General features: G+C 43.4%; 1 protein-coding gene across 2 annotated transcripts in view; it reads left to right on the forward strand.

Moving 5' to 3' along the window:
* Positions 1–12,377, forward strand: part of BCLAF3 (BCLAF1 and THRAP3 family member 3) — a 151,587-nt gene that overhangs the window by 102,597 nt on the left and 36,613 nt on the right. For both annotated transcript variants that reach the window (XM_077480736.1, XM_077480737.1), the window contains 2 exons: positions 5,041–5,164; positions 6,640–6,706. In XM_077480736.1, coding sequence (XP_077336862.1) covers positions 5,041–5,164; positions 6,640–6,706 — 191 coding nt within the window. The remainder of the gene's footprint in view (positions 1–5,040; positions 5,165–6,639; positions 6,707–12,377) is intronic.

Consider the following 12,377-nt stretch of genomic DNA (forward strand, 5'->3'; position numbering starts at 1 on the left):
CTGGTTAACAAAGTCCTTGCAAGCCTGAACTGTGGTTCTTTTCTCTCCTCCATCCATGTTCAAGTAGAGGGCAATAGATTATTATTATACAGTTTACGCAGTGCTTTACAACTACAATACATTTTAATACAGTAGGGATCAGAGAGCTCTGTTTGTTAGAGCTTACAATCTAAGAAAATGGTTTGAATTTTGGCTTATACAGCATGGACCGGCCAAGAGCCAATCCATGTATTGGGCAGGATGATTGTACCCAAATCAATCCACCTATCTACTTGGGCACAACCAGCATGTTTGATTTCTAACATGCGAATATTGCCTGCGAATGTAGCCACTTTCAATAATCACTATGTTCTCCTGGCAGGGACGCCCCCCCCCCCCCCCTTCTGTAATGTAGCCCAGCTAGTTTCCTGTTCCATGGTTTGAGCTGTAGTGGCCTTTGTTTAGCAATTTCACAGAAGCATTGTCCATGCAGATTTGGGTGAGACATCTAGGTAACACCCGGGAAAGGTTCTGCAGCCAGGATCTTGTTTTGCTTCGGTAAGAGCTTTGTGTTTGATAGCACAGCCAAGATCTTCTACATTTGAGAGATATGTTCTCCAAGAGCTTACACATTTTCTTATCAGAGTCCCAGCCTGTAGGCACATGCTCTCTTGCTATGCAGAGGTTGCATAGATTAAAATCAGGAACATTCACTGTACAAAAATTACAAATATGCTAGCACAATCGTATAGCAAAACAGTCAATAGGTAGAACACAAAACTAAATTGCTAACGTTCACAAATTATTTTGTATCACATAGGACATCATTTTGATTTCGTTCTTTGTATAAATATGGTGCATAGAGTAGAATGTATGAATGTATTACAACTGGACTGAATAAACAATAAGGAGCGGTTCAGCCTACATGTCTCCACATAACCCCACACTAGGGCTGTACCGATACCAGTTTTTTAAGACAAAGTACGAGTACCAATACTTTTCTTCAAGTACTCAGGGATACCGATTACCGATACCTTATTCTTTATCGTACATCACGGGACACACAGCTATAGTAATAACTATATGGGATATAGGCCACCTTTAGGTGAATGGACACTGGTATAACCAAAATGAAAACGGGAAGTGCCCCTCCCTATATAACCCCTCCCATACCGGGAGTATCTCCGTTTTTTCGCAACAACTAATGACTGCCTGTATTCTTTTGCATACATTTCATCTGTCAGCGGGGGAATCGTGCTTACAGATGAAAGAGCCATACCTGAAGGTATCAGTTTCAGGTACTGGCGCATTTGCACGAGTACCAATACTGCTTAGTATCAGCACCAATATCTGTATATCCCTACCCCACACACTGATGCATTTCTACAGCCGACTGTGGCTTAGTCATAGCCTATGACTAAGCCCCGGTGGCCGGGTCGAAATGCATCAGAATTTGTGGTTTGGTGGAGACATGTAGGCTGAGGCCACGCCTTATTGTTTATTCACCTGGGCTGGTCAGGATTAGTGCCGATCCTTTCCTATTTACTAACCCCCTTGACTGGTATTAGGACAAGCCTGCACCCCATGCTCTGGGACACTGATATGCTTTCACCTCTACTTTGATCGATGCCAAAAGCAATATAACAACTGGAGCCTGTGTTAAAGTGGGAGTAAACTCCCACCTCTGACTTTTACCTATACAGTCAGGTCCATAAATATTGGGACATCGACACAATTCTAATCTTTTTGCCTCTATACACCACCACAATGGATTTGAAATTAAACAAACACAATGTGCTTTAATTGCAGACTTTCAGCTTTAATTTGAGGGTATTTACATCCAAATGAGGTGAATGGTGTATGAATTACAACAGTTTGTATATGTGCCGCCCACTTTTTAAGGGACCAAAAGTAATGGGACAATTGGCTGCTCAGCTGTTCCATGGGCAGGTGTGTGTTATTCCCACATTATACCATTTACAAGGAGCAGATAAAAGGTCCAAAGTTAATTTCAAGTGTGCTATTTGCATTTGGAATCTCTTGCTGTCAACTCTTAATATTAGATCCAAAGAGCTGTCACTATCAGTGAAGCAAGCCATCATTAGGCTGAAAAAACAAAACAAACCCATCAGAGAGATGGCAAAAACATTAGGTGTGGCCAAATCAACTGTTTGGAACATCCTTAAAAAGAAAGAACGCACCAGTGAGCTCAGCAACACCAAAAGACCCGGAAGAGCACAGAAAACAACTGTGGTGGATGACCGAAGAACTCTTTCCCTGTTGAAGAAAACGCCCTTCACAACAGTTGGCCAGATCAAGAACACTCTCCAGGAGGTAGGTGTATGTGTGTCAGTCAACAATCGAGAGAAGACTTCACCAGAGTGAATACAGAGGGTTCACCACAAGATGTAAACCATTGGTTAGCCTCAAAAACAGGAAGGCCAGATTAGAGTTTTCCAAACAACATCTAAAAAAGCCTTCACAGTTCTGGAACAACATCCTATGGGCAGATGAGACCAAGATCCACTTGTACTAGAGTGATGGGAAGAGAAGAGTATGGAGAAGGAAAGGAACTGCTCATGATCCAAAGCACACCACCTCATCAGTGAAGCATGGTGGTGGTAGTGTCATGGCATGGGCATGTATAGCTGCTAATGGTACTAGTTCTCTTGTATTTATTGATGATGTGACTGCTGATAAAAGCAGCTGGATGAATTCTGAAGTGTTTTAGACAATATTATCTGCTCATATTCGGCAAACTCATTGGATGGTACTTCACAGTGCAGATGGACAATGACCCGAAGCATACTGCGAAAGCAACCAAAGAGTTTTTTTAAGGGAAAGAAGTGGAATGTTATGCAATGGCCAAGTCAATCACCTGACCTGAATCCGATTGAGCATGCATTTCACTTGCTGAAGACAAAACAGAAGGGAAAATTCCCCAAGAGCAAGCAGGAACTGAAGACAGTTGCAGTAGAGGCCTGACAGAGCATCACCAGGGATGAAACCCAGCGTCTGGTGATGTCTATGCATTCCAGGCTTCAGGCTGTAATTGACTGCAAAGGATTTGCAACCAAATATTAAAAAGTGAAAGTTTGATGGATGATTGTTAATCTGTCCCATTACTTTTGGTCCCTTAAAAAGTGGGAGGCACATATACAAAATGTTGTAATTCCTACAACGTTCATCTGATTTGAATGTAAATACCAGTTAAAGCACATCTTGTTCGTTTCATTTCAAATCCATTCTGGTGGTGTATAGAGCCAAAAAGATTAGAATTGTGTCAATGTCCCAATATTTATGGACCTGACTGTAGGTAAGCCTATAATAAGGCTTACTTGTAGGTACTGTAAATATCTCCTAAACATGCACCGTTTAGGAGATATTCACTGTACATGCAGCCAGTAACATCACCGGCGCATGCACTCTGAGGGACCGCCCAGGTTGTTCCTTCAGAGTCCTGTGCCGCATGTGTGGGAGTGATGTCATTGTGGCTCTGGCCACTCACACAGCCGGAGTCCGCGAACCCGGAAGGAAGATGGGTGAAGATGGGAGCCCTGTCAGCGGTGACAACTTGCCTCTAGAAGGGGCTTTGTTGTAAGGTAAGTTTCACATAATGAGAGAAAATATATATATATAGAGCCGCGCTAAGTGCACTCTAACAGATTAAAGTGACGGTATAAAAACAATATAAAGACAGTGTTATTCTACCCCCAGCCAATGGGGAATTAAGCAATATAGATGTTCTTCCCAGCCACACCCTTAAGTGGGCAGGTCACAATTTAGTGTACAAAAATTATATAAATCATATATCAGGTGATCACATCTAAAGACACCCGTGAACTAAAAATTCTCCAAATAAACACAAAATATTGAACAAATGAAAAAAAAAAGAGTCCAGTCCTTAAAGGATTAGATACAAGCAAAGTCCTCTATGCACAAAAAGTGTTCAATCCACCACAATGTATCTGAAGTCACTTCTTACCGGAACTTCATGATCCCCCACTACAGAGGATCACAGTGAGCATATAAATATAAGGTTGTCCCCCACTCCAAAGGAATCCTTCCTGTTCACCTGTTTCACATAATGTGCTAGTATGTGATTCATACTAGCACAACTTTGCCTTGCAGGTAAAAAAAAAAATTGCCGGCCATTTACTTTAAATGGGTTTTGACACCCAAAAAGAAAAGAGCAAAAATGTTACTTATTGTAGTTTACCAGTTGTTGGTGGTTGAATTAGTTTTGTTAAAATTTTTTTCATGATCATGCCAGTAACACATTTGCTATCATAGAGTGACAACATATACATATACTCTTTGTATTGTATCTATGAAGGAGCAGCACTATCATCGCAGGAGGATAGGAAGTGTGTTAAGACTACAGAGCACCTCCCCATCTCCTCCTCTCCATGACATGGGAAGGGGGAGGTTTGTTCTATACTTAACAAAGAGAATTGGGAAGAATAATACTACAAGATTTTGCGTCATGATCAACAGGTATATGTTGTACTTATTGAACCAATATAACAAAACCCTTTCAATGGTATGCTTACCAGAGAAGGGGAACACGCTAGAGAGGTTTATTGTTATGCCGCATACACACGATCGGATTTCCGGCCAGAAAAAGACAGATGAGAGCTTTTCATCGGAAAATGCGACCGTGTGTATGCTCCATTGGAATTTAGCTGTCCGAATTTCCGCCAGCCAAAAATTGATGGCATGTTCTCCGATCGTGTGTATGCAATTCCGACACGCCAAAAATCACGCATACTCAGATTCAACTACGAGACGGAAGCTATTGGCTACTGGCTATTGAACTTCCTTTTTCTAGTCCCGTTGTACGTCACTGCGATCGGAATTTGGTGTGACCATGTATAGGCAAGACAGTGTGAGTGGAATTCCGTCGGGAAAACCATCAGAGCTTTTTCCGCCGAGAATTCTGATCGTGTGTATGCGGCATTAGAGTTTGCATACACTTTAAGACTGGGTATTCAGAAAAATATTGAAGAAAAAATAAATGTGTTTTTTTTTGTTTTTTCTTTTCTGCCCTTCGATTTCTAGCAAACAATTTCAGGTCAACTGGATTGTCACTTCATGAACGCTTCTCCAAGCTGCAAGAAGAGAGCAATAAACAGGAGTTAAACCTTAACAACCCTACACCACAACTCAATCCAGAGATTCACAGGTAAGCTGATCCGGGGGAACACGCAACACCACAATGCCTAGAAACAGAGCTCTGTAATATCAGCTTTATGCACTTAGGGTCCTTTCACACGGGGCGGATCAGTTCTGATCCGCCCCGTGGATATCCGTTTGCTCAGCGGGGATCACTCCGCCGATCCCCGCTGAGCAGGGAGATGACAGGTCTGTCTCTGCATACTGCGCAGGGACGGACCTGTCACAGCGCCGCTCTCCCCTATGGGAGATCGGATGACGACGGACCGCAGTGCCCGTTGTCATCCGATCCGATCCGCAAACGGATGGAAAAATAGATTTTTCCTCCGTTACACTTTTTCGGATCGGAGCGGGTCGGATGTCAGCGGACATGTCACCGCTGACATCCGACGCTCCATAGACCTCTATGGAGCACCCGTTCAGGTCCGCCTGAAAAACTGACAGGCGGGCCTGAACGGAACGTCAATGTGAAAGGACCCTAAGTCTGCCTTTACTTGTTCTTGTAGTGTTTATGAAATGGCGTTTGAAAAGTATGACCTCTGCTAGGGTGGCTGAGATTGTGGTGGACTTTCCCCCTAGTGATAGTTCATTTCAGAAATGATGGATTCTCTACCTTTTGTGAGATATAAATCTCTAAAATTAGAGGAGTCGACAATATGTAATACGGCATAATGGGGTTGATTTACTAAAACTGGAACGCGCAAAATCTGGTGCAGCTGTGCATGGTAGCCAATCGGCTTCTAACTTCAGCTTGTTCAATTAAAATTTGGCAAAAAAAAAACTAGAAGCTGATTGGTTTCTATTCAGAGCTGCACCAGATTTTGCACTCTCCAGTTTTAGTAAATCAACCCCAGTGTTTATTAATCAGCAGTAGTAGCCTGCCAACAGATTGCTGTCAGTCCATAATAACATAGCTTGGAACAAATTGAAATTATTTATAAATCTGAAAAAAAAAATGTTCTGTGAATTTTTCTGTTCGCAGATGTATTTGCCACATGTGAGATAAAGGAAATGTTACAATAATCGAACAAAGATGTACAGCTTGAATAAAAAATATTAGGGTTGCTCCAATACCGAGTATTTTCACGAGTACTCATGAGAATGCTCTGATACCTTAAACGGATACCTTTGCGGTGCAATGCAATTGTCTGAATCGCATTCGGTTCTTGTCATAGTGACTTCAGCCTGGGTTCACACAGGAGTGGTGGGGAAAACCAGTGCATTCCTGTTCAAAACGTATGCGATTCCTTACAGTGCAATTTGAGCCAATTCATTTTGTATGGGCTCAAAACGCATCGCAATGGTATTGGTACATGGAATATACCTAGTTTGCTAGGTGAAACTAATTATTTATTGATAATTTATATTCACCTCCTTTTTGTTGATGGTCCTAACAATATTTAGACACAAGTCTTTCGTGGATAAGAAATATCAGTACGTTGCTCCCAATAAACCTTTGCTATATTTTTTTTCTCTATCTTTTAGGAGAATTGATATTTCTTTGGAAGAACTTCAGAGCAAATCTCTCCACAAAACAGTGGAAGTTGCCCCAGTAAGTATTTGTAAAATATTTAGCATCAGTGTAAAGACGCATACCAAGTGATCTTATACATAGCCACAGTATCTCTCTCCCTTTCCCTTTCTTTTCTCTCTATTTATATTTATTCAATTAAGAAGTGTGTACTAGAATAAGTGTTAACAGTCAAGTCACACTAATCTTTACATATATTTCTGTTCTTTTAGGCCCCATCCACCCTTAGTGGTTTGGAATTGCGGGCAGAATCGTCACGATTCTGCCCACTTTTCAAATGGTGCTAAAACTGCAGCAAAACGCTCAATGCAGGTTTGACTGCCATTCATCCTTAATGGCACACCAAACGCGGTGCAACTTTGCCACAGTTGTCACACAGCACAAGAATTGCAGCAAAATTTTCTTGTTAAAAACGCACCTGGCTCAGGGGCAACGATTGGTCCTTAAGCTTCTTTGCTGCGACAAATGCACATGGGGCAGCCCATTTAAGTGAATGGGCTGCCCTATGTGCAACACACTCGGGCGTATATAAATCTTACAAAAAAAAGTTGTGAGTGAGAACCTGCGTTCATGCTACGTGAGGTGTGAACGGGGCCTTATATGTGCACATTTATGAAATGCAGGCAATATATGCATTTGGTTTTTCACTTTCTATCAGTCTTATGGAAATGTTAGATTTCTTGGGTCTTTCCATGACTGATAAAAACCAGACGGTTGACCTGTGTTGTTACTGCACCCTGACCACCCACCTAAAGCTACCATGGCACCTGGAGGGATGGTAAACATGGCACAACAAATTTTAACTGGGCTTGTCTAGTTTGATAGATGGGAGCACCTGTCAGTCTCGCTCATTAAGCTCAATGGATCTGCAGCACAGATGCTTAGTTTGTGATTGTAATGATTGTAATGCAATCCAAAAACCATGTTGGGGAAAAAAAACCATGCATTCAGAAGGTGGCAGGATTGCCTGGAAGCTGCTGCTCTGCCACACACCGCAGAGTTGGCGGTAGAGTTTGCCACTTGTGTAAAAGGGGAGTTAAGTTGGTCACGCCCGACACCACCCAGCTTGACACTTCGTAGAAATTAGAGACCATTGTCTTAAAATTGCGATATTGACAGTTCTATAAATAATGGAGTTATCAGGTATTCAAACTTAGCTTAGCAGTGATTATAGAGAGTAGTGATGGGCCCAGGCATGTTCCAAATTAACCCGCCACAAAGCCGTCATTGCACACCGCCAATCATAGGCAGTGAGGCATTTCCTGACAGACAGCTACACATACACACGCTGCCTATGATTGGTGGTGTGCAGTGTCGGCTTCCTGGTGGGTTCGATCCGTGCCCGAGCCCATTCTTAGTAGAGAGCGTGCAGCGCATGTGCATGTATTTGAACAAATAATACACACCAGTGATGCTGAGGCAAGAGACGAATGGCTACAGCATCCTAGGAGTAGGACAGAATGGAGAACAGATAGCTATGGGTGTTTTTCGGACAGGTTTGTGGGCTTGGGGGGGGGGGGGGGGGGGTTGCAAATAGTCTACAGGTATTGTATTTACATTATTGAACATTTCAAAAGCTGCACAGTTTTTTTTTTTTTTATTACCGCCCTGGGCCCTTTGACTGCATAGGCTAATTTTTGTAAAAGGCGAACTAGCCTTTAAGCAACAACACATGGCCCTCATTTATCAAAGAACAGAAACTGTCTGAATCTCCCATCACAGTCTGTGCAATATGAAAGAATAGCAGAAAGAAACATTAAGGGTATGTATGACCGTTATTGTTCCAGATACTTTTCCTAATGAGTTCCACAGCCGGTACAGCTTTATTTGAATTTTACACCAAAAATAAATGTTAACATACAGTATGTAATGCTTGATAATATAAATGCAAAGAAGAGAGTTTAGCTACACATAGGAAACAATCCTTACTAGCATACCTTTTTCATAAACAAGGATTGTTCTTTATTTTATCATCAGAGGGAAGATCTCACCAACCAACATTTCAGGACCGCTCAGTCCATATCTCATCATTGTTTTGTTTTTGTTTTTTAGCAGAAATTATTTTATTGAACAAATCAGCACTACACCTCAATCATCATCAGACATTATACCGTTTCCATACATGTATTGTCTTGTAGGGAAAAACAATAAGCGGAGATTGCGAATCTGTAAATACATTGTACAATTTACCCTAGCATAGGAGTAAGGTCCATACCGTGTCACATGGAAACTGGATAATCATTTACAGTTCCTCACTGTGGCTAATCCTCATGCTTTTCAGATTGCAAAATCCAATCACCTAAATCGGAGGCTACACTCCAACCCCCCCCCCCCCCCCCCCCTGGGCCATAGCCTACTTTAAGTGAGTTTGTACAAGGATAGTACGGAGTCAACCGTTCTTCGCCAGGATTCAAGAGTGGGCGGGTTGGCCAATTTTCAGTGCAACATTATTTCCCTCCTGGCATAAAATTGTGAGAAAGTAATGCAACATTTGGTGTATCTGTCCCCCTCTACCTCCCTCAGGTAGCTCAACAGGGAGCACCAAGGGCTCCGCTGGTACCCGTGTCCCCCCCAGGTCGCTCAGTAACCCGGCTAACCCCTCCCAATATGCTCGGAGCCTGGGGCAGGACCACAACATATACCAGAATGTCCCCTCCTCAGTTCTACATCTGGGGCCACATGGGTCTAGATGCGGGTATATACTGGCCATTCTATGTGGGGTGAAGTAAGTATGTATACATTTAAGCTGGGTGAATCTGTCTTTGGCTGCTATCATAGAGGGAATGAAGGTGGAAATGCAGTCTTGCCATTCGTTCTCCCCCAAAGCTGGGATATCCTCCTTCCATTTGTCCAATGAGCGGGTGAGTTTGGGATTGTGGGCTACCGTCGGGTAAAGATACAGAGTGGAGAGGGGTTTCCCCATCACAATAGAGGTCAGCAGCCGCTCAGTTGTGTCTGGTTCCAGAGTCAGTATATCTGGGAACTGGGCCCTCATCACATGTCTCAGTTACCAGTATTTAAATTCAAAGGAGTTGGGACTCCTCAAATAGGTCCAACGCCCTCCCCAGTGATTGAGGCATCTGCAAGATAGAGTAGGGTGTTGTCCGCATATAAGGATGCCTTCTTCTCTATCGTGCCGACCGCTATGCACTTCACCCCTGTCTCTGTCCCCAAGGTAATGGCTAAAGGTTCCACTGCCAGAGAAAACAGCCCCAGTGATAGGGGGCATCCCTGACGCTTGCCCCTTCCTAAGGGAAAAGTATCAGAGTGCCGTTTGTGCGGACCCTGGCTCTTGGGTTGGCATAGGGCATTCGTAACCATGTCATGAACCTCAAACCGAAACTGAACTTTGAGAGTATCCCCCACAAGTACTCCCACTCCACCGAGTCGAAGGCTTTTTCAGCATCGAGTGAGGCCACTACTCCCGTTGACTCCGAGTGTGCCCTGGCCATTTGAGTGAAAAGTCTATTGGCTAACACTTTGGCTAGCAGTTTCGCATCTACGTTGATCAACACAATAGGGCGGTATGAAGAGAACAAGGATGAGTCCTTGCCTGGCTTGGGGATCTCCACCACTACTGCCTCACTCAGAGAGTCTGGGAGTTCCTCATCCTGAGTGTATGCTGCTTTAGATTTGTATAGATTTTGGTAGAAGGAGACAGAGCAACTATTTATCTCATCAGGGGCATATACGAGGTCCCCACCAGGGCCCTGTATAAGATGGGCACACTCTCCTCCCGATTGTTCCTGTGATAGCCAGGATAACAGCTTCCCCAACCTTTCCCCCATGTTCAAAGATGCGCTGCGATTGGGTGAGCAAACGTTTCCAAGTGAGAGAGGTATGAATTCGTAGCGCCTCGCCAGTCAGAGATTGTAGTTCGTCATAGTCCTGAGGTCCCTGGTTCATACAAATTTTGCTTCCTGCAGTCCCGGCTTCAGTTCTGCACTACTCAAGTCAGCCCTTCTCTCCCTGCGAAGCTTGGCTATGATGGTCTTGTATTGCCCACTGGTGTATTTCTGGAGGCACGGAGGATCTCATCCCTGTCCCAGAATTTTAGGAGTCTTAGGATGAAGGTTCATGGAGGGGCACCCGGGGGGCCAGGTTTAGGCAGAATTCTGTGCGCCCTTTCCACCGCATAGTGGGGAGAAAGGCGGGTGTCTGGTAGGAGGTTGCGCAGCATATCTTCGGGTTTACACCTTCAGAACCCTCCGCCAGACCGACTATACGAAGGTTGTTGCGTCTGTTTCTGTTTTTGGCATCTTTAGCCCTATACTCCAAGGCTTTCACCTTGTTTTGGAGTGTGTGGTGCGCCGGTGGCCCCATTCAGGTGGCCCTGAGGCCTCATGCATGCTGGGCTCCTTGTGCTGCGCCTCGTGGGGAAGATGGAACGGGAGGATAAAGTCCTGTAGCGGTCACAATTTGCCGATTCGTCGCCCATCAGCCGCAGCCCTGGATCATCCGTTCGTGGAGCAGTCTCCGCCGGAGGAAATGCAGGGTATTAGGCACCAATGATCCAGGTTAAAGCCAGCATCTCGTGGAGCTCTGAGAGAAGCATCCGCTCTTGGCGCCATCTTGGACATGCCCCCCCCCCTATCTCATTGTTTAACCTTGAGAAAGGGCCCTGCGAGGTCCCGAAATGTTGGTTGGTGATATTTTCTCTCTAGTGACTTTGTAATATAGAGTAATCCTTATTTATGAAGAAGGTATGCCAGTGAGGCCTATTTTTAATTTTTTTTTTTATTTCACATCCCCTAACACACTACAGCACCCACAAATAATTTAAAAGTAATTGACCGGTATGGCGCGCGACTGACACATGTACTTCAGTTTATCTACACATAACCATATACTGTAGCTGCGATCAGACATATCATGTCATGCATTTCTTAACAGAGAATGTCAGCTTGCTGCCTATACACTTGGTTAGACATCAGCGTATGACTTGAGCCAAAGTGACTTCTTTAGCTTTTTATATGTCAACTTAACATGTCTGAAATTTGCCCTTTAGCCAAATGAAATAAAGTAAGCATGCCATTAGAAATAGTTTTACTGGTTATCCCCCTAGGTAAGTTTAAATAGCATGGCTGCTATTTTCTGTTTGTCACAACTGTCAGGTCAGAATGAGAAACTGATATATTTTATGCAACGTGTAGTAGTAATTGAATGTCAAAATATTCTGTATGTGTAAATAATAAATGCTGATATTGATATCTGGCACGGAGCAAATGCTGAAGCTTGCAGCTCCCATAAATATTTAGTTGAAAATGTGCTTTGCTGTGTAGAAAAACTGGATAAAAGAAGCCTCAGATTCTGTATCAATCTCTAATGTACGGTATGTGTCTAGGAATAATCTTTCTGCATATATTGAGTTTTATCTGATGCCCAGTGTGAAACTTCAATGGTGAAATGAGCAATTTCAGGATGACTGAAACAGAACAGAGTAAAAACTGGTAGGTTGGCTTCTGGGATCATTCTACATGACTTTATATAGGATTCAGGGCATTCTATAGGACTTACAAATCCCCATTGGGACTGCGGACTCCTTGGAATTTGCCATAGAGGATTAAAAGTGTGGGTAAGCCAGAATTAAGCACGGGCGTTGTCCTCTACCCTCCGCTCCTCTTGATATGACTCCCATTTGTGCCAACTAATGTGATTAAGATTTTATTATTTATTACTTTACTTTAAATAA

This window comes from Lithobates pipiens, unplaced genomic scaffold (genome assembly GCF_037356315.1).
Source record: "Lithobates pipiens isolate NorthernLeopardFrog02 unplaced genomic scaffold, aLitPip1_a1.2 Scaffold_16, whole genome shotgun sequence".
Taxonomy (NCBI): domain Eukaryota; kingdom Metazoa; phylum Chordata; class Amphibia; order Anura; family Ranidae; genus Lithobates; species Lithobates pipiens.